This window comes from Ursus maritimus, unplaced genomic scaffold (assembly GCF_017311325.1).
Source record: "Ursus maritimus isolate PB19 unplaced genomic scaffold, ASM1731132v1 scaffold_13, whole genome shotgun sequence".
NCBI classification, from domain to species: Eukaryota; Metazoa; Chordata; class Mammalia; order Carnivora; family Ursidae; genus Ursus; species Ursus maritimus.
Genome location: NW_024423675.1, coordinates 34,210,593 through 34,234,541, shown reverse-complemented (window position 1 = coordinate 34,234,541; position 23,949 = coordinate 34,210,593). Strand labels below are relative to the sequence as shown.

At 35.6% G+C, this 23,949-nt stretch overlaps 1 protein-coding gene and 1 pseudogene across 3 annotated transcripts in view; one reads left to right on the top strand and one right to left on the bottom strand.

Moving 5' to 3' along the window:
- TRMT11 (tRNA methyltransferase 11 homolog) overlaps positions 1–23,949 on the bottom strand; it is a 57,306-nt gene that overhangs the window by 13,934 nt on the left and 19,423 nt on the right. For all 3 annotated transcript variants that reach the window (XM_008691131.2, XM_008691132.2, XM_040627777.1), the window contains 5 exons: positions 18,901–18,981; positions 15,880–16,044; positions 14,199–14,271; positions 13,943–14,074; positions 5,342–5,462 (listed from right to left, as the gene is read on the bottom strand). In XM_008691131.2, coding sequence (XP_008689353.1) covers positions 5,342–5,462; positions 13,943–14,074; positions 14,199–14,271; positions 15,880–16,044; positions 18,901–18,981 — 572 coding nt within the window. The remainder of the gene's footprint in view (positions 1–5,341; positions 5,463–13,942; positions 14,075–14,198; positions 14,272–15,879; positions 16,045–18,900; positions 18,982–23,949) is intronic.
- On the top strand, positions 9,990–10,531 carry LOC103663432 (annotated as a pseudogene).

The window sequence follows — 23,949 nt, the reverse complement described above, 5'->3', positions numbered from 1 at the left end:
TTAATTCTCATCACCTGCCACTATGACATCCCAATATTCCCTATTCTAAATCATCTGAACTATACTGACTAGCTCACATAATATAACTTCAGTCTAAATTAGTGTCCATATAATACCTAGAGTTCAACTTACCTATACGTCAGTACTTCTCAAATCACAGCATGTCAGGTAAACAAGCCATAAAACACACAGGGCACATGATGGCCCATTTAGTGCAATGGCAACTTAAGATGCTTTTTTTTTTTTTTTAACATACTATAGAATAGACTTTAAAAGCTGCATGAATGTTTAAAAAGATTTTAAGGAAGTCTCGAAAATGGCTACTTTGGATACTCTTTCATCTATCAAAATATAGCATTGGAAAAGGCTGACAGAGTACTGCTTTAGGTGATTTTCACTGAAGATGTAACTATTACACTCATATTCTGGTCCACAACTCCGGAAATCAGCATTTTTCCCCAATGAACTTTATATGAGAAAAATGTTTTATACGAGTAACCACTATGACCACAAGTATATAAAGCAGCATCAACTACAGGTTGTATCAACAGGAAAAATGAATTCTAGTAAAACAAATCACATTCTACCATGGCCCCATGAACAATGAGGAAAAACGATCTTTAAAAGAAACTAGAAATATGCCACTCAAGAATATTTGCCTTTCAACCTTGGCATATTCCAAAAGCAGAAACTGTCTTGGTAAAGAGGCAATATAATGCATAAAAAAGGTCAAAGAATTTCAAGTACAAAGAAGAGTTTTGATCTCAACTCAGCTACCTCTTAGTCTCAAAAATTAGCAAAATAACATGATCAGATGGGTATGAAAGCTCTGTAAACAATAAGTAGCATAAATCATTCCCTTCTCTTTCAGGCTGTATCAATAGGGAATAATGGCTTATCAGGTATTTTCATTAGTATGGGTAGCAAAAATTCTCTTTTTTACTACTAATGCTCAACAATCAAGTCTAAAAACTATACCAATAATGAAAAGACACAAAATTTTATAAAATACCTACATTCTTTAGACAGTTCTCTCATTCATAACTTAAGTTTACATTCTAAAAGCGGAGAGGGAGAACACTTTATAACAATGTATCAAGTGGGCCAAAAGTTACACTGAAGTTAAACCTAACAAGTGACAAACCAAAAATGCAAAAAGACGGTACACAAGAGTGTAAAAATCTACAATTAATAGTCTTCCATTGCCAAAGTCAACAACGCTGAACGAGGCTGAGAATAATTTGTTAGATGCGTATAAGAACTGTTTGACAATTTTATGTCATCACTTGAATTATAAAGGACTATGATCTTGCTGAATTATATACAGTCCTCTCCGATACAAACAGAAGGTAGAAATGAAATGATTAATTCAAAACCAAACATGATTAATTTAACATAACAAAGTATTTTCAGTTATAGTACACTGCATACTAGTTAAAACTCACTGGTTAAATTTGATGTTATAAAGTGAAGACCGTTTTAAAAAATTATTTGAGCACTAGGCTTTTTCCTTGTTTTTTAAAACAATTTGAAAAGGACAAAAGTAAAATAATAAAAACAAACAAAAATTAACACTGTCTTTCTAGGTTTAAAACATCTAAGGTGAGTGCCCTTAGTTAGCATTTTATGTAGAAGAAAAATTGTCAGAAACATCCTTAGATTATTCTCTTATTTCTTCTTCCAAGTATCAAATAGACCGCCTACAGAAATACTATAGATCTGGAAAAAGTACTGGAAAAAAAGAGTTTCTCAAATAAATTAAACTTAAAGGAAAGCAAATGTGAAATGACAACAGGTCTCAATTTTGCCACGAAGATAGAAGTGACTAGTTTATTATGTGGCCCCATTATTAGAGTCCTTTCTCTATATTTTCTTCTGAACAGTGTTTCAAGCCATCATAACCATCAAATGGTGCAAGTACCACTTATGGAGGTCACAAAATAAAGAATGCTGATGTCATTCACTTTACTTTCTAATATCAAGACTACACCTATGAAATCCACAGGTACTATTTTTATTTTTTACATGTATTACTCATGTGCCTGGCACATAAATGTTATTACTAACTCAAATAATCACATTAAGTGCTGTGATTTCTAAGAGCTGCAGTGTTACTAATTTAAATTATCAAATGCCTTACATGCCTCAAAATACTAAAAGACAAACATATACATGAGAACTAACTGACTGAAGAAATGAAAAAAAGCATATTCTAACATACAACAGAGGCCTCTTATTCACTGTGATAGATGTTGGTAATTGTTAATGGTATGGACTGAATTGTGTCCCCCAAAATTCATATACTGAAGCCCTAACCCTCAATGTGTACTTGGAGACTGTACCTTAAAGGAGATGATGAAAGTTAAATGAAATCATAAGGGTGGGGCTCTAATCCAATAGGACTGATGTCCCTGTAAGTAAAGAGAGAAACCAAGAATATGTGCACACAGAGAACATAGCAAGAAGGTGGTGTCTGCAATCCAGCAAGAGAGGTCTCATCAGAAACCAAACCTGCTGACACCTTGACCTTGGACTTCAGCCTCCTGAACTGTAAGAAAATAAATTTCTGTTATTTAAGCCACTCGGTCTGTGGTATTCCGCTATAGCAGCCCAAACAGACTAATACCACAGTTCACTGAAAAAGTCAGTAAAAGCAGGAAAAAAATGAAAACATTTTGTAAATATACTGAACATCTTAACTTAAAAAATTGTATATTCATTTATCAATCTTTTGACATAGAATCAGGACCTACAAAGATTTCCAGCTTGGGCTTCTGTAAAATGATGCAAGAACTTAAAGACTCTTACAAAGCAATCTGGGTAGAAAAACCGATCCAGCTAACTTTCTTCCAACCTTTTATAGTCATCTCACCCATTCCCAGTCCAGGAGTCTTTCTCCATAACTCACTTAATCCAACCTTTTTAAAGTATTCCATTTAGCTTTTCTAGAAATGACAACTTTATTCTCACACTCAAATTTCACTGGTCTAACTAGCATTTAGTTAGACTACATAATTACCATAACAAATATAACTGGCTTAAACAGTTCACAAAACAAACACAACTGATTCATGGCAAACAAACAATTTAGCTGGTAGGTACAGAAGTGTGCAGACATAGTTGAGATCAAGCAAGTCACCAGCTGGAAGTATCTGACATGTTATAGGCATAGGTATTGGTGTTTTGGAACAAAAATGGCCAGTACTAGTTAATCAACTGAGTTTGAAATGGAGGTTAGTTAAGTGGACTTCTACTGTATATCCAAATAAATGTTGTCCATCCAAAACTGTCACTTCAGAAGGTTGTCATTGTGTCAAACAACTTGGAAACCCCTCTTTTAGAATTTCTGAATCTTCTTAATGTATTAAATATTTAACGGTAGGTCATCATCCTTGGAACAAGTTCTGATTTCCAAAAAACAATTAAATGACCAGTCTGCTATAGAGTGTGAGCACCAAAGTCCAGTAACACAATTTTAAGAAAAGCAAGGTGCTACTATACAGCAAAATAACTGTTTAATATTAATATATTTCTTCAAATGTAAATCTAAAAGTTTCAAGAATATACAGAATAATTATAAGTATGAGTAGAAGATGCCACCCCAAGGATATCTATCATTTGAATATAAACTTGTTTTAAAAATGACAACCAGATACTTATGTTAATTATATCACATATACACACATACACAACCACCCCTGAGTGAACATGAATCAACTATTTACTTACATCAACAGCTTAAGCTTTCTGAAATGCCCTGATATCAGAGTCTGATTACTGAAGAAAGTTTATATGACACTGAATCTCACTCAGTAATGAAAAGGATTCACTAAAGTTTTGGCATAAAGAAGTAACATAATGAATGCAGTGTTTTAGGAAGAGTCATTTAACAATTAAGAACTAGAGGTGTGAAAAATGAAAAAGAGATCATTTAGGAGACAATCAGCACAAACCAGGTTTATGGTAATAAGACCTAAGTTAGAGACAGACAGCAAATGAAAATTAAAAGGACAAAAACAAGAAATGTATAATATGGACTCTGAGAAACAAACTGAGGGCTTCAGAGGGGAGGGGGGTGGGGGAATGGGATAGGCTGGTGATGGGTAGTAAGGAGGGCACGTATTGCATGGTGCACTGGGTGTTATACGCAACTAATGAATCATCGAACTTTACATCAAAAACCAGGGATGTACTGTATGGTGACTAACATAATAAAATAAAAAAAAAATTTAAAAAATTAACAAAAGTTTAATGATAAGTGAGACAATATCAAGCAGTCCAATACATTTATAGTTAGAGTTCCAAAAGAAAGTAAAAAAGAATGGAGCAGAGAAAAATATAAGGGTCAAAAATTTCCCAAATTACTTGAGTAAGTTCAATGTACAGATGCAAAAAGTCCAGTGAACCCAAGCAGAATAAATGTAATCATTACCTAAGACATCATATCAAAATGCTTGAATCCAAAGATAAAAATAAAATCTTAAAAGCAAAAATAAAAAAAAATTAAAAATTAAAAAAAGAAATATATAATACTACATTCAAAAAGCACTGTATAAATATTAGTTTTCATTACTGTGAAAGAATCCATAAGCTGTGAATTAGATGAAAAAAATCAAATTGCGGAGATGAATATGACAAAATCTTCGGGCAGTAACACTGTTCTTTTCTGCTTACCCTACAGATCAAAAACAAAGATGGGGCTGCCTCAAGTTTAGTGAATTTGGGAAAGCTGTGACTGTCAATCTAGATAAGTACAGCCCAAGGAGCATTCTGGAGATTTAATTAAGCTCCATTATGAGGCATTTCACATCAATTCTGATCTGGATATGAAATAACAGATCTCATTGTTCTCAAGAATTGTGTGTGTGTGTGTGTGTGTGTGTGTGTGTGTGTGTGTGTATCAGAGAGAGAGAGAACACATTTTGGGCCCTAACAGATAATAGCAAATTACGTTTTCCATTATATAAAGTGACATTTTCTCTTTAGAATAGTCTGTAATCAAATAGGTCTTGCTCTTGGAGAAAAAAATGGTAACTAGTAGATTGCTAATTAGACAACAGTTATTTAATTAAATGTGCTTTTTTTTTTTTTTAACTGCACTAGTGGCAAAGATGAGAAGTTAAGGTCAACTTCTATTTCTATTCTGCTATTCAATTTCTATATCCAACTCCTACCCTCTAAATTCCACCAAATCTCACAAACCTCTTGAACTTCTGCCTCTTCCTGAATTCGGTAACTTTTTAAAAATCGAGGACTAACAATTCTAAACTCTATTACAAGAAAACTAAAAGAATCTTTGGAGTCTTACAGAATTTATCCAAAAAGTACTAGGATAATTTACCTCAAATTTCTTCACCTTTTCCATTGTTATCAAGCGCCTTGATGTGTGACTGGAAAGCTTCTGCTCACAGTTGCTAATAAGTTTCAGGCAAGGATGCCAGGGTACCATCTCTTCAGTGTATCTGAAGAAAGAACAGCTGACTTTTAGGAATACTCACATGCACACGCCACACAGGGTCATCGCAAAGTTATCCAATGTGGTATGGATGTCCCCCCACTACATGCTGTTCCATTTTAGTTCACATAGGCTAACTGTCCAGATAATCCATAAACTATCTGTATTTTTAAAAAAGCAAAGTATTTGAACATTACCACATCCCAAAAAAAAGTAGTTTATATTATTCTACCTGTAGGCTGAGAATGAGAGAGAATGCAAGTATGTTTTATGGAAGAATTCCAAGCATTTAAACCACAAAAATACAAGACAATGATTCCACCCTAAAGGATCCCACAAGAGCACATAAGACAGAAATATATTCTACAACAACCTCTAGACATTCATGAGGGACTGATTCATGTGGAGATTTTTCCAAAGAATAATGTCCACTCGGCATATACTTTCCCTATAAAATGAAGTGTCCCTGCAAAATTTTAATGGCATCTTAAGACCTCTATTACCTGTGTAAATACAAGACTGAAGTTATTTATAAGATTATTCAAGTCAACTACCAATAAAATAAACACTCCATGGTCACCTTAACCATGAAATAAAATCAAAGCCAAGATCATGAGGAGTGGTGACTGCTACCATGCAGCACATGTGCTATGTGAATGGAGAGGAGGACATCTGGAAAGCAGGACAGTCAGGCTGCAGTAGTTCAGAACCTGACATCTGACAGGTTGTTGGCATCACTATTGGCAGAAGAAACAGGTGACAGATGAGGGGGAAACAGCTATGGGCAGAATGCTGAAGAACAGCAGTAGAGGGGGCTCACTAGGTATGGGTACCATTAAGAACACTGTAGATTGCCATTTTTTATTTTTCCTTTGCAAATCTTGATACCTTTCTAGGTAGTCTCTGCAAACATTTATCATATGGGAAACTGTAAAGCTCTGGTCCAAACTGGGAAAGGTGCCAATTAGCATCTTCTGTAAAGGACCATCTTCTTAGCAAGCCCATTCCAATGCGTCAACATGGTCTTCACTACCACTCTTTTACTAACTTCTCTAGCTCCTCTGAACTTCAATGAGCTCTCCCTCATTACCTTAACCACATGCTCAAAACCTTCATCACCCACTTACCAAGCAACATTCATAATGCACTTCACTGTATTATCAGTGGAAGGAATTCTCTTGAAGCCATTCTCTGCATCCTTCCTTAGGGCTTTCCAGTAAGTAATGACCATTTCAGTTTTTGCCTGATCTAACAATTCTCTAATGTTCACTATATAGTCAAGAAATGTTGTATTGCTCATAACATTAGTTGACATCAAATCTGGAATCTTCAAACAAAGCATTTATGATATGAAGGAATACGTTCTACACCATGGTTAACAGAAAGAAGATATAGCCTTGACCTTAAGCTTGAAAAAGCAGGGTTTGTAGATGTCTGAAATAGTATTTGTTAAACTTAGTTATGTATGCCTCTTTTAAAGGAAAAAAAATCATTTCCTAGCACAGCTGACTAACGTATTCTTACTAAAATGTAACGTAAAGATATCAATGAGATATAAAGTCCATATGTTTATATCCTTTATATAACTATAAAACCAAAATATATTTACAAATCAAATCTAAAAGTACAAAACCAGTACAATTTTAATTGATACCGATGACCCAAATGATGCTAAGCTGCTGAAAATGAGTCACCAGGCATTTGGCTTAAGAGCAGAAAAACATATTTTTGTGTTTTAGATTACCTTTTCAGCTTGATCTTTTGAGTTTAAGCATGAAAGAACATCTTTGGGTCATCATTATCATTTACGAGCTTGTTTTTAATCACTACCCTATTATACTAGAACCAATCATTTTAGCAGTATACTCCCAAAACACCATGCTAAGAATTTAAAAGTATCAGTTAACAAAAAATTATTTACTATATATGTCCTAATATATTTCATACCAACATACTGGAATGAGTTGTTTGCAAACCATTAAATGGAAGCCATAAATCTGTACCATGCCTGGGTCGTTATGATAGGATGGTATGCTATCTTCATTTCATTTTTATTACTATATTCCTACAACCCAAACATCTATTTAAAACCTAAATCAGCCACAATAGGAAAGTCCACAGAAATAGATGAGGGGCTGCCAGGGGCAGAAGTGGTGATTGCTTATGTGTATGGGGTTTCTTTTGGAGTGACAAAAATGTTCCAGAATTAGAAAGTGGTAATGTTTGCACAACTTTGTGGATATACGAGAAACCATGGAGTTGTAAACTGTAAAAAGGTGACTTTCATGACATACAAATTACATTACATTATTTTTTTAAAAAGCAAAACTAACTGTATACATAGGCCCCTAGCTTTTCCATGAATCAATTTTGACGCTCATTTTCCCATGAATCTTCATGCCTCAAGCTATTTCCAAACGTCACTAGAATTTCACCTCCCATTTGAGGAACAGATTTTGCACTGATTAGAGCACTCACTGAAAACAGGTCAAGGGATCCCTTTTCCTTGTTTCCAAGTTAAGAGATGAAAAAATGAGCACTGGGTGAACATCAAAAACTAATGATGTACTATATGGTGGCTAACTGAACATCATAATACAAAAAAAAAAAAAAAAAAAAAAAAAAAAACCCACAACATGTTCCCCTCACTGCTCTGAGCCACTCCAAAATTCATTTTACCAGAGTTAAAGTTTATCCCCTACATAAATCAAACCATCATGCTATATACACCTTAAACTTATACAGTGAGGTATGCCAAGTACTTCTCAGTAAAAGTGGGAAAAAAAATGTACCCCCCAAATCCTACTCTGGGGCATACTTTATTAAGCTTCTTTACTTTGTCAATGTTTTTATCACAAGCAGTAGCAGTGGGATTTCTATGCAGTTTCTAATCACCTCAAGAGAGTAATCTGTGTCTAACGCCAATTAGAAAAGAACACTATATGGATACATAAAGCCTCAGCAGACAGCGGCACTCAGTGGCTTGGCAATGCCTATGACATCAAACACACGTGAGCTGAATTTATGCCATCCAAATGATTACCACACGGTCTTCAGAGTGACTTGCGAGTAGCTGAAACCATGAATAATAAACCCATAAACACCAAACAGTTTACAGCAAGTTTATGTGGTCAGTCTCTATGAGTGTTAAGAATAAACTACTATGAGAGCACAGAGGAAAGATTAATTCTGCTGAGAAGGGTTGGAAAAGTATCATACAGGTGGTGACAGTTAAGCCAGGCCTTGAAAGATGACTAGAATTTTATCAGCTGAGGAAAGAAGAAATGGTTTATCAAGCAATGCGGACAGAATAAATAAAGGTGAAAAGACACAAAGTGTACAGAGCATCGTGATGCTGGCAAAAAAATACACTGAAGTGGGGAAATCTATATTTAAGTAAATACAGCAAGTTTGTTGAGTAGCAATGTCTTCACTGCAATTTAAACTGCCTAACAGGGGGGCGCCTGGAAGGCTCAGTCGTTAAGCGTCTGCCTTCAGCTCGGGTCACGATCCCAGCGTTCTGGGATCAAGTCCCACATCAGGCTCCTCTGCTGGGAGCCTGCTTCTCCCTCTCCCACACCCCCTGCTTGTGTTCCCTCTCTCGCTGCCTCCCTCTCTGTCAAATAAATAAATAAAATCTTAAAAAAAATAAAGAAAATAAACTGCCAAACAGAAACCCCTTTTTCAATTATCAGCTCTAACAATTCTTCACAAATAACTAAGCTTTAAGGTAGTACTTTATTTTTATTATGTCTTATACTTTTCAAAATGTCCTGGGTTTAAAGAATAATACCTGAACTTGATTATAATATGTAATTATTTTTTTTTAAGATTTTATTTATTTATTTAATTTATTTGAGAGCATGAGGGAGAAAGCGTGTGCTAGAGAGAGAGAGAAAGAGAGAGAGAGAGCTTGAGAGCAAGAGCACAAGCATGGTAAGAGGCAGAGGGAGAGGGAGAAGCAGACTCCCCGCTGAGCAGGGAGCCCAATGCAGGACTCGATCCCATGACTCTGGGATGACCTGAGCGAAAGGCAGACACTTTGACTGAGCCACCCAGGCACCCCTGTAATTCTTATTTTTAAACTTGAATCATATAACAGAATTTGGTTGACTAAATGAATTCAGTATTAGGACTAAAAGCCTATATTCACCACACCAAAAGTAAAAAAGTTTTAAAATTGGGCTGTGCTAATGAATAATTTTAAAATGAAATCTTTATTCTTAGTTCAATAAAAAGTTATTTTTTAATACAACATAAACTAATTCTAAATTGTTTAATTCAGAAGAACATTATTTCAAACTTTTGCAGATGATTTTGGTCTTAAATTCACAATAATATTGTGCTATTTTAAAAGAACAAAGATTTTGTATGACATATAATACAGAAGTGAAAATAATTCATTTCCTAACAAACACAAAACAAACTAAGTTCATTAATAAGTTAACAGTAATAATAATTCATTAGTAAGATCACCTTAGGCTAAAGGGAAAGAGATCTTCTTTCCATAATCGGCCTGAGGTGACCTCTGAAAATGGTTTGCTATTCACTTGACCCAGGAACCCTAAAAATCATGCAAATCAAGAGGTCCAAATCTTCCTGTTCACTTTAAGAACACACGTAAAATTGCCCAGGCCATCAAGGGTATGCATATCTGAAAAGCCACCAACTATCTGAAGGATGTCACACCACAGAAGCCATGTGTGCCACTGTGTCGCTACATGGTGGAGTTGGTACGTGTGCCCAGGCCAAACAGCTGGTGGCCCAAAAAGAGTGAATTTTTACTGCACATGCTTACAAATACAGAGAGTAATGCTGAATTTAAGGGTTTGGATGTAGATTTTCTGGTCATTAAGCACATCCAGGTGAACAAAGCCCCCAAGATACAAAATAGAACTTACAGGGCTCATGGTCTAATCTATATGTGATTAACCTATATGTGAGCTCTCCTGCCACGTTGAGATGATCCTTACTGAAAAAGAGCAGACTGTTTCTAAACCAGAAGAGGAAATTGCACAGAAAAAAACAATATCCCAGATGAAACTGAAGAAACAAAAACTTACTGCCTGGGAGTAAATTCTACATAAAATAAATGCAAATGAAAGTATAAACAGAAAAAAAAATAATAAAGGGAAGGAAAAATAGAATTCTAGTAATGAACATCAGAGGACATAGACATAACTTTCTCCAGGGATGAAGTCAGGGAAGTAAATATCATAGTCTTCCCATGTGTGCATTAGCCACATACCTGGACGAAATCTTTCCCTTGATAAATATCTAAGGTAAAAAAAGTGATAAAAACAGGTATCCCTTTTCTACTTCTAAAATAGCCCTCTGATAGGAACACCTGGGTGGCTCAGATGGTTGGGCGTCTGCCTTTGGCTCGGGTCATGATCCCAGGGTACTGGGATGGAGTCCTGCGTTGGGCTCCCTGCTCAGTGGGGAGCCTGCTTCTCCCTCTCCCTCTGCCCCTCCCCCTGCTTGTGCTCTCTTGCTCTCTGTCAAATAAATAAATAAATAAAACCTTACAAAAATAAAATATCCCTTTGATAATATGCATTTGGAAATTTTCCCTTGTTGAAAATTACTAAAATCAAGAAGTCACTGAAAAAATATCCAGTGTCCATTTTGTAAGATCTTTAGAAATATTATAATTACTTAAAAGTACCTCCAATTTAATTTTGTATAAAAAGAAAGGAAAAAAGAACTACAAAAGATATTCTTAAGTACATTCAACTTCAATTATAATTAAATAATGAAGTACAAAATAGTGGACAGTCAGAAATGCCAAAAACTAAGTACACAAGGAGGTGTCAATGTGAATAGTGATTTGATGAAGAATGAGATACTGATGTAATCTTGGGATATCTTCCCCCATGAAATACTAACCAAAGGAGAAAATGGAGGGGTGCCTGGGTGGCACAGCGGTTAAGCGTCTGCCTTCGGCTCAGGGCGTGATCCTGGCGTTATGGGATCAAGCCCCACATCAGGCTCCTCCGCTATGAGCCTGCTTCTTCCTCTCCCACTCCCCCTGCTTATGTTCCCTCTCTCGCTGGCTGTCTCTCTCTCTGTAAAATAAATAAATAAAATCTTTAAAAAAAAAAAAAAAGAAAAGAAAATGATGTGGAGAACCCTGATAAGAGAACAAAATGATCAGATGATCAAGTTTAAGATCTCTAGTGGGTTAACTCCATGTGCCCCATGATATAATGCAAGAAAAACATAGTATAATTTTTGTGGTGTTCTTACCAAGGGCACTACCTGAATCTGCTCATAAAAGAAACATCAATTCTCTCTCTGCCTCTCCCTGCCACCTCCCTCTCTAAAAAAAATAAAACAAAACAAAACAATCACATGGACCCTGTTTGAGGGCCAACCTTTAATATAAGCCACATACTCTACAAAACTGTTAAGGACACAAAGACAAGAAAAGAATGGGGACATATTCCAGACTGGAGGAGAATGACAGGATGGATTAATAGAGCACATTTTCTCAGATGGACTGCAAGTGGTAAAATTTGAATAGGGTCCATAAAATGGACAGCAGTGTTATCAATGTTGATTTCCAAACTTGGAGGGTTGATTGCGGTTTGACAAGAATGTTCTTGTTTTTGAGAAATACAGTGAAGTATGTGGGGTTATGGGGCATCATTATCTGCAACTTCGCAAATAGTTCCAAAAAAGATGAATGATAATGGACATGTGATTAATGTAATGGGTGAGGAAAGAAGATACAGTAAGTGCACATTAACAGTTGAAAAATCTGGATGAGGAGAGTTTGTGTTACATTTGAAACTTCTACATAAGTCTGAAATTATCTCAAAATAGATTTCTTAAAAATTTAGTCCTGAAAATTGAATTAAAACCATAAGCTTCTCTATCTCTCTAATAAATAAATAAATCTTTAATTAAAAAAGGGGGGGAGGACACCTGGGTGGCTCAGTTGGTTGAGTGTCCGACTCTTGGTTTCAGCTCGGTGATCTTGGGGTCATGGGGTCCAGCCCTGCATCAGGCTCCAAGCTCAGTGGGGAGTCTGCTTGGGATTCTCTCTCTCCCTCTCCCTCTGCCCCTCCCCCATACTGCATGCACGCATGCACATGCACACTTTCTCTCTCAAATAAATAAATCTCAAAAAAACTGTAAGCGTGCTGCTGGAATTCAGCTTGTCTAAGGCAGGAAACACTTTTGTATAGAAACAAACAAAAGTGACCTTCTCCAAAAATATTGGTAAAACTCCATCTATCACTTCACATACCAGGCACCTGAGATCTGGTAGACTGTTGAATTAAGTGAACATAGCCACAGGAAGGAATAAGGAAACCAAATAGTCAGCTAGCTATTAACTGTAGACAAGTCACTTCACTCCTTGGAATTAATTTTTCTTATTTCTAAAGTGAAAAGATTAAATGAGATTATCTCTGGCAGCAAAACATAAGGCCAGTATTAAGGAGCCTGGGCATGAATATGTACAGTCTTATCAGCTAATAAATGCGTGACTAAAGTCAGGCCACAGTAACTTCCAACACAACATGTGTAAAATAAAAATCAGCACAGCTTCCAACTGCTGAGGACCATCTGCCATTTTGAAAAGACAGACAGGTTAATACTGTTCTGAAATGCTTTCTGTACAATTACGTATAGTAAACATCGGAACTACAATAATTTTTTAAAAAGATTACTATGGCAGATTGGAGAAACAGCCAAATTTTGAGTTTGATATTAAATTACCTTTCAAATTTAAAGATCCTGTCTTATTCAAGACATCTTGTGTTTCACTGTTGATGTACACAGATCTGTTTATAATTAATAATTACTGAATAATAAAACCCAAACCAATAATATGGAACATAATCAGGGCTTTAAATAGAAGCAAAGCTTTTATTTTGGTGTTAGCTTTTAAAAAAGATTTATTGCATTTAAGGTGATCATAATAGCCAATATATATTAAAGCTAGGTTGTAAGCAGATGAATCCCTCAACTAAGTTGTTAAAAATACCTATGTTTGTGGCCTGGCAAAACAGTTACCAACAGTCATGATATATCAGACCCTGAGGTAAGGTAACACAACTGGGTTTGGCAAACTTTTCCTCTAAAGGGCCAGACGGTAATTATTTTAGCCTTAGTGGGCCACATACATTTATGTCACATGTTCTTTGTTTTTTTCTTTTTTAATGACTCTTTAAAAATGTAAAAACCCATCTTAGTTCAACCCACCTTAGTTCAAGTGCCTTATAAAAACAGGTGAGGACCATACCTGGCCCACAGGCTATAGTTTGCCAACTCCTGATATAAAATAAAAAGGTCAAAGAAATTCAATCAATAAGAGGATGGGGCCTGTTTTATACACATATGTAGGTAAACAAAGACTATTATAAACATTAAACACAAAGATATTTACCCTGAATCCAATTAAAAATAGGGAAAAATGTTAGATATACAGATAATATAAAAGTGAAATTAAAAATAAAATTATTTAACATTACATACTCTGGTGTATACACTGGTAACCAGTAGACTAGTCTTCCACCTAATACGAGGGTCTCAGCTGCAAAGTTTAACAGGTCAAAAAACATATCACTCAGATGATAACTCAAGGAAACAGGAACATGGCTTTCTGGACTAGAAAAAGAAAACAAAATTTCAAAATCAGTGAAAAACCTTAAGACCGTTAAACTTAGCTAATTAAAAAGCACAACATGCTTCTTCTCAAAATAGTAACATACTATATTTAACTTTCACTTACCATTTTTCCATTCCCTTCGGTATTTCCTTCTGAGAACCTGTTCTTCTTGTAGACTCTCTGATACCATATGGAGCTAGACAAAAAACACAAATAACATGGATAGTCAAAAGTCACCTAATCACCAGTTAGGCGAAGATGGATATCATGGGCCTCCAGATGGGATACTCGGAGAGGAACACATCGCCACCTATGAAATATTCCAGCCGAGAATGCATAACACAAGGAACATTCTATTTAAAACATTGGGAAGGACAGCAGGGCACTATGTTCTTCAAAAATGTCAATGTCATAAAAAGAGAGAAAGGCTGTGACAGTGTGACAAACTAAAAAAGGCCTAAAAGAGATATTACCAAATGAAAAACATGATACCAGACTGGATACTGTCCCAGAGGGAAAAACAAAAAAATAAATAAAGGAATATTACTGGGTGACTAACAGACGTGGATGACAAAATAAAATTCAACTATTGCATTGACTTATTGAAACTGATAACTATACTCTAGCTACCTAAGAGACTATCCCTATTCTTAGGAAATACACACTGCAGTATAGGGGTAAAAGACCACAGTGTATCCAACTCACTCTCTATGGATTAAAAAAAGTTACATACTTTATATAAATATACATAATGAGAACAAACAATAAATTAGATTAATGAAAAGCCCCCAATTTTTGTAAAGCAGATTCATACTGACAGTGTAATACCTTGATAATTTTTCTTTTGTTAAAGCTGAAACCACCTAAATTACCAAAGAACTGAAATGAGCTGAGATGGAAGGGTTGAGATACACTTGCCACTATTTACAGATTTACTGCAAAATACAGTAGAAAAGGCCAACCTATTCTTAGATAGGATTCCTGCAAAGCCCAGAACTCATGAGGCACAGGAAAACAAGTTCTCATTCACATTCCTGAATCTCAGTGGGTTCACCAGCCTATTGACTCACAGAATCCCAAATTTCTTGTAACTCTAGAATGGAGATGTCAGTGAAAACATGTGCTACAAAAACAAAGCTAAACATAACACCAACGCTTACACATGGAGAATTATGTGATATCTAAAACTCTCTTCTTTGGAGCACCTGGGTGGCTCAGTCGGTTGAGTGTCTGACTCTTGGTTTCAGCTCAGGTCATGATCTCATGGTTGTGGGACTAAGCCCCATGTTGGGCTCCACGCTCAGTGGATAGTATGCTTGAGGATTCTCTCCCTCTGCCCCTCCCCCCAACTCAAGGGGTGGGGGGAACCCATCTTCTCTCTCTCTCTCAAATAAATAAATCTTTTTTTAAAAAAATCAAAAAATAAAACTCTTCTTTGACATCTGACACTCTAATTGCAAATGACATTTTGGCTTCAATTGGTATATTAATAACCAATTATAGTCAAAAATTTTAAACAAATATATGCTCCAAAAAATAAACCGAAGAGAAAAAGGAAAGACAAGTTACTCTATATAATTTAAAAAACCAAAATAGTAAACTCTCAACTACTTAATTAAATTGGTATCCTGCCTTATGGTCACATTTTTTTCCTTCTCACTATGTGAAGAAGTCAGGGGGTGGGGTGGGAGTGAAGAGTAGTACAAGCTAGTATTCTTCTGCGTGTTGATAAATTTTCTACTTTAAATGTAAATGACTTTAGGAAACTAATCCTACTCTTACTTTTGTATAAAAATAAACTTACGATCGGTGATGATTGCATCAAAATATGTGCCCTTTCTCCAGGAAGGTTTAGATGCATCTGAAACCAGGACATCAAGGTAATACTTCTCTAAACCATATTGACGAAGATTTGCCCTAATGTTTTCATCTGGTCCTCTCCATTTCTGGTTTTTCCTACTAGCCTTTCCTAAAGGGAAAGAAAAAGGAACACAGAAACTACTAAACCAAATAGAGCATTCTTATTTCTTATCTTACATCTACTCAAATAAAACTTGCTTTCACTTAAAATCTTAACTTTATTTACATAAAGTTATTTTTAGTTCAACTTACTACAAAAATATATTTTGAACAGTAAAATGTACTGTCCAACTGATCTTGTTCTATCATCTTTCAATCATCTTAAACACTCATTCAATACTTACTGAATTGAAAGCATATACAAGTAAGACACAAAGCTGTATAGAACATGGTCCCCTTCCTCCAGGAGCATATAGGCCCGTGTAGAAACAGGGATGAATCAGATAAATGAAACAGAAATGAAGAGAGCAAACTTGGGAAATGAAGGAGCGAACAGGCCAAATGGAGACATTACAGATGAAAAGTTAAAGTGGGGGTTGAAGGAAGAAGTTCAAAAGTTCTGGTTTAGGAGACACAAGTGGATGATGATACTCTTGATTAAGATAGGAGAAACCAGGGTGCCTGGGTGGCTCAGTTGGTCAAACACCCAACTCTTGATTTCAGCTCAAGTCATGATCTCAGGGACATGAGACCGAGCCCACGGTCGGCATGGAGCCTGCTTAAGATTCTCTCTCCCGGGGTGCCTGGGTGGCACAGCGGTTAAGCGTCTGCCTTCAGCTCAGGGAGTGATCCCAGCGTTCCGGGATCGAGCCCCACATCAGGCTCCTCCGCTATGAGCCTGCTTCTTCCTCTCCCACTCCCCCTGCTTGTGTTCCCTCTCTCGCTGGCTGTCTCTATCTCTGTAAAATAAATAAATAAAATCTTTAAAAAAAAAAAAAAAAGATTCTCTCTCCCTCTCTGCCTGCCCCTACCTGCCTCCTCTCAAAAAAAAAAAAAAAATTAGAGAAACCACGAGGTTAGGGGAAAAAATGGGATTTGAGGTGTACTGATTGTGCTTGTCAGCTACCCAGAGAACATTCGGAAAGAGCTACTCAGTGGGTAGTTAGAAGCCCGAATATATACACTGAGGAGATACCACTATATGCACTTAAGTTAAATCCATAAGAATGAATGACATTTTTTATTAACCTAGGTGGCAGTTACAGGTTTGTTCTATAATTATTCTATTTTTATACACTCTTCTGTATCTTGATCTCCTTTACAATAAAAACAAAACTTAAAAAAGTCAAAAGGAGAAGAATGACATGACTCTGCATAACATGCATTGTGAGAGGAGAAGTGGTCAAAAAGAGAAGCCTGGGGAACAGCAACATGTTAGCACAGGTCAAAGAAATCCAAAGGGCCTTCAGGAGATGGAGATGGAACAGCCAAAGAAGTAAAAGTACCACCCGATGAGGCCACACAGTCCAGGAAACCAAGGGAGGCTTTACAAAGGTCAACACTGCTGAATACTATAGATCTGTAGCCCTAGTAAGAGTTTTCAGTAGGTGTGGGAGCTAGAAAATAATAGAAGACAGTGAGAGATGAAAAAGAAGAGGCAGCAAGTAAATGCTAGTTTTCAAGATGCACTTTGGCAAAAGGAAGTGGAAAACAAAGTGGCAGCCAGAGGGCCCCTACAGAAGTGATAGGAAAGATTTTATACTTTTAAAATAAGAGATTTTGAGAATATTTGAGAGTACAGAAAGTGATTACAAGCACGTGAAACAGAGGGCATATTTAACAACATCTTGGATAAGTTCTGAGAAAATTCTACCTCCATCAGAATTCTACCTAAGTAGACTGAAAGATTAAAATATAACTTTCATAAATAAGAATTCTAATAAATTATATAGGACAATCTCCTTAAAGCAAATATACTGCTTCTACTAAAAGCAAACTGGACTAATTCTTCTTAGCACTTTGTCTGCTCTATCATATTGCCAAGAATATCTTTTACTGGTTAGCCCATTTAGGTGAACTTGATAAAACATAACCAATTCTCCTTATGATAAATATTATTAAATTCCTTAGAGTCAAGGTAGGAAAAAAGAGAGGTAGTAGACCACTATATGGCAAATTGTTTCAGAAAAAAAAAGGTATAATAAATTCTCATCAATACAATAACTTGAGAAAAACTGGGTGGTAAAAAAGAAAAAGGGTGTTCAAAGGGCTGATTCTAGTTATAATAATGGAATACACCATAAATAGAATTTCAAAATCATCAATGAAACTTGACATTTTTAGTACCATTCAGGTATATGGAAATACTTTCTTCAGTTTGATTCAATTCCATCCAATCATGTATCATTAGCAAAGTGTCTAGATTTTAAAACAGTTTCCAAAATTGCCTCAAGAGCAAGCAAATGTTTGCCTCGAGTTAACCTGAGTCTAATGCAGAATCTTCTAAGTTACTGTCACTTTCACCGCTTCAAAGATATTTTGGTTGGTTATGGAATTAAAAACAATATGGTACTCAAGGACCAGAAATTAATCCAGTATTCATGCAAGAGTACGATTATGAATAAAAAATGGTGATAATCTTTAAATAGAAACTGTATGTTATTAACATGGACACGCTGATTAGAAGATGGCTAGTCCCTGTCCTACTTCCTTCCCAAGCCTAAAGTTTACAACCTTAGAGTTTGCCAACTTTTTAAAAATCTCTCTAAGACTGTGAGGGGAGCTTTTTCTTTTTCATCTTTGTGTTCCCCCAGGAGATCACTTTGCACATACTGAATCACTTCATAAAAAGCAGATATCCAACAAAATCTTATTGTTTGTAAGAATAAATAAAACTACATTATATCACAACTCTGTATCTTAACATTAAAGATAGATGCATAATGCCATATAAACCCATTTAATTATTTTGAAGGCACATTTGGTACAAGAACAAAGACTATAACAGTCTAGAAGCTCTACTCACCCAAGCCATGAACTGTATTGTAGTCTATGTCTGTCCCATAAACATATGCACCAAAATGAGCAGATGCTATCAGAAGGCCACCTGAAAAATCACACAATTATGGTCTGTTAACCAGAAAGCCCCAGACTCTCGTTTCTTCCCCTATTGAGTCTGATCTAGAGTCTTACAAACTAGCTGTAGGCAGAGTACCAGAGAGTAACACTGGTCCTGACCATATTTTGCAAGCCTCAGAAGTAAACCTCTAAATTGTGCTCACTACATTGGTCACAATGTAGGGAATTAATATATGTACTGTCATCATTACTTTAAACATACTGCTTAGGGAAAATTACCTTTTTTTTAATCAAAATAATGTATATTTAGAGATTTTCATCTGATTTTGAGAGGTCTATACAAAGCATCTTACTCCTTACTTACCAATGAGCATATAAAGCTGCTATATAAAAGAGCTAGCAATAAATAAATTCTGACAACTGGGCTCAATTCCCATGGAAGCCTGAGTTTCAAATTACTTAAGGGGGCATTAATTAATATGTAAGACATTAATCCCTACAAAAATTAAAATATTAGGACAAGAAATAGTTATTCCTGTAATCAGTGAAGCAATTACCTCTTTTTAAACTGTAAATATGAATTTCTGAATAACTATTATCAAGCACACACAAGAAAATAATACAATGACTTTTCTGTTTCCTTAGTGCTGTGATCGAAGTAAGAATAAAAGTCCCAACACAATTTGACTAGACTAACTTAATAGCTGTGCCCAGCTCACAGAGAAAAATCCTAATAAAGATTTAAAAATTAATGAAACCCTTTAAAATAAAAGGAAATAATATTTTTAAATTGTTTAAGGACAAAAACCAAAGTTATTTTAATAACTCTACTTTCCATTGAACTTTACTTTTTTTAATCATCCAAATTAAAATGCTCTTAGTCCTAATAGCTATACCATAGAAAGGTCTGTCAGTCAAAACTGACATCAGAAATATATTCTTAAACTATGCACAGACTCTCTCTATATTTTCCCATATACCCTTCTCAAAAGTAATCTCTAAAATTAAGATGGGTAGTGCCTCCAGAGGGTCAAGATCTATAAATTAATGGTTTTCCTTCCATAGCCATTTAAAACACAGTCTGGGAACATGCACTTAAATAAAGAAACTTTGCTTGTGAAAAATACTGTAACTGACTACTACTACTACTACTACTACTGGATTCCATGAAGTAGAGAATGGAGGACTAAAAAAAGAACAGCAGAAACCAAAACCTAAGTTCCTTCATACTAACTACAAGAAGCATCTGTATGAGAGGGAAGCTAAGTAAGCCCTCAGTCTTGTTCTATAAATGGAATCATCCATATTTAGGAAAGATACTGTATTGTGATGACCTGGAATACTCACAAAATCACTTCACCCAAATTACGAGGAATTACTACAATTCTGCCAATTAAGGCAGATACTCACCTAGAAGAACTAGTTGTCAAGGGGAACAGAAAAGCTTTCCTGTGCTTCCTTAAACAGAACCTTATCCATTTGGTTAGAGTGAGTTTTGAGAAGACCCAATTTAGAGTACACTGCTGAAAGGAGATGAATAATCTGTTAGACTGCATCTGTTAGTTAACTTTGTGCCCTTTAAGCTTTCAAAGTTTTAAATAAAATCATTATAAATTAGCTTCTCTGAACTGGTCACGGGGTAATCACTGTTAATCATCTAGTTGTTTTCTCAATTAAATTGAAGCATTTTTTACATTTCATTATACCTCAGTTGGCGTTTCCCTGAAGCTTTCTGGTGGAAGAAGGCGTGATAAAGGAGGGGTGAAGTGATGAGGGGCAGGTAATGTGACTCACCCAATTTATTATGCTATCAAATGTACAAATACCACAAACTCAGTGTTCTAATTTCTCCTTACTTAAATAGTAACCACTTTAAGGTTAGGGCAATATCTTATAGGCAAAAGGACATAAGTGGAATTTATTTGTAATACAGAAACTAATTTATGATTTTCATCATTAGAGATTTAAGTGGAAAGCCTTACAAAAGTGTAGAAACGAGAGGCTGGGCTTTGGTTTTGCTGAAAGATAAGGAGACAAGGAGGAAAAATGGAATACTACTATATCTACTTTATCCTTTTTCAAAATGAACTCAGGTAAGTTACACTAGCAGCCTGACCAAAAGGATATTGCTAGAAAATAGAAATTTTACCAGATAAACTAGGAAACTCAGGAAAAGGGGACTACAGAGAGTTGTGGACAAAAACAGGAAGGAAGCAGAGACTATTCCACAGACCTACAGAGACCAGTTACCTCTCTCCGAATTGTCTCTTTTCCTCCCCCATAGTTTCCACCCAGGACCAGGACAGAGTTTCCCAACACCTGGCACCTGTGTCTATCATTCTGCAATGATAAAATTCCAAAGGAGCTGCACTCTTTTCCTTACACTATGGCTCATCTGAAGGCAGAAGCAGCCAAGGAGTGCATACTGGTCTCCTGGGTATATTCCCAATTACTAAAATAGCTGACTCACTTGAGAGAGGGGAAGGAGAAAAGGAATATCTATGGACCTCTGTCATAAAATCATATCACAGCTACCTACAGCAACTGGCTGTGTGCCTGCTTGTACCAACTACTTTCATTATAAATAAAGAATTAATGTTTACAATTTTAACCCTCAGTTTCCTCGCCTGCTGTCACAATTTGCCAACAGTTGCAAATTATGAGTATCTTGGAAATCAGCCGAAGAAGGGACTAGAAAATGAGTTCATGGCCAAATTGTTCATCATCACCATTCAATATTGACTATATCTAACATCTTTCACCAAAAAGGCATCTAAGTTCCTAACAAAATAATAATTTAAAAATAATAATGATAACCATTACAGTCTACTGAAAGTCTACCTTGTGTCAGGCAACTTCCTAAGAATTTCATATACAACTATTACCTCACTTAATCCTCACAATATATTACTATTGCCATTTTATCAATGATGGAACTGAGGCCCAAACAAGTTGAGAACGTTGCCCAAAGTGACATAATAACTAATAGATTAAGGATTTAAAACTCACTCTATTTGCTCTTTTCTCTATACCATTTTCTCTCCTCTGGGGTCAGCACCAATTGAAACAAATATACACTTAGCTTACCAATTAGATAAACAAAAGCAAAATTTGTTATTAAATTAAGTAAAGTTGCACACTCAATTAATAAGAGTTGTATACCATTCACAACTCTTGTATATCATATGCAGGCCTGTACCATTATAGGTATTCAACATATCATGCTCATCAATCGTTCAGCCATACTCATATTAGAACAACAGGACTTCATAACTACTAAGAGCTGGCCCAATGATAGGTATCTTCTCCCTCAGAAAAAAAATGGAAGTACACAACTTTTTAAAAAATCTTATTAAAATGAAAAGAATGTATTCACTAAAATGGAAAGGAAAGTATGTTTCTACAGCTCATAATGTCATTCTAGACAACGGCAGACTGTCTAAAGAAAAAGGAAAGGCATTTAGGCAGGAAAAGATTATATCTCTCCTTTCAGTTTCCCAGAAGCTTTCTATGCTATCCTATAACCTTGAGAAAATCACAGGTCATGAGAAGTCAGTGGATTAAACATTTGGGAAACTAATATATTTCAATTTTGTGCCTTTAAAATGGGAAAGGATTGGATACACATGACTTTATTTTTAAATATTAGAAAAAGGAAACCAGGAAAAAATACTATCAAAAATATTTTTGAAAAACTATGGCCATGGAGGAGGGCACAGGGTTAGTATTTCCCCAATCCTTCAGAAGGTACTACCCATCAGTGAGACAAAAGGCCCAAGAAAAAACACAAACTATACTTAAGAATTGGGCCCATTCACAATTATATCACCAATTTCAAAACAAAAGCACTAAAAACTAAAGTTCTAAAGCTATGCTTAAACTAGAAACACGAATTACAAAGACAAATTTTAGCAGCATCTTGGCAAAGATCTTCCTCTTTGTAATTTTCAGTTAATTGTCCTATGTAAACAGTCACAGGACCAAGATTTACTACCCACTCTAAGGAGCTGCTCTAAAGCAAATTAGGGGCAGGTCTCCTTGCCACTTACTCCCACTGAAGGTAATCAATATTTTTATTACAGTTAGCATTCCATAATATACCCAACCTCATATACATCAAGGGAAAGAAATTTTACCTATACTAGGAACTCTATTTTTAGACTTTATAGTCTTGTCTACATGTATGTATACATATTAAGCATTATGTGCACGTATGTTTGTCGAAGAATTCTTCTCATTCACAGAAAAAGTTTTTAAAGTCCAAGAACAAATTAAGGATTAATAAAAGGTTTAGCATTTGGAAAAAAGAGAAATTTATAGATCCATTCCTCACAGCATATAAAAAAACTCCAAACAGACCAGAGATCTAGGAAACTAAACTAAAACTATAAACGTACTAGAAGAAATACATAGCTAGATACCTCTCTAACTTAGATGTAGGAAAAACTTTTGCATGGCAAAAGTCAACTGCTTGCAAAGTCAAAAAATAAATGGCAAACTGGGAGAAAATATTTGGTTTTGTATACACACACACACACACACATGCATGTAATATACATATGTATATATCTTTGCATACATACAAAAAACAAGAAAAAAGAGGAAGGGCTAATTCCCTAACATACAAGTACTTTCAAAAATAAAGAAATGTCTACATAAAAACGGGCAAAAGACATGAAAAATATTTCCAATAAAATTATTAAAATAGCCCTTAAAATATAAAAGGTTGCAACAACATGGATGGAACTAGTTAAGTGAAATAAGTCAATGAGAGAAAAATAATTATCATATGCTATCACTAATATGCGGAATTTAAGAAACAAGGCAGAGGCTCATAGGGGAAGAGAGGAAAAATGAAAAAAGACAAACCAGAGAGGGAGACAGACCATAAGAGACTCTTAATCATAGGAAACAAACTGAGGGTTGCTGGAGGGGAGGGGTAACTAGGTGATGGACACTGGGGAGGGTATGTGTTGTAATGAGCACTGGGTATTAA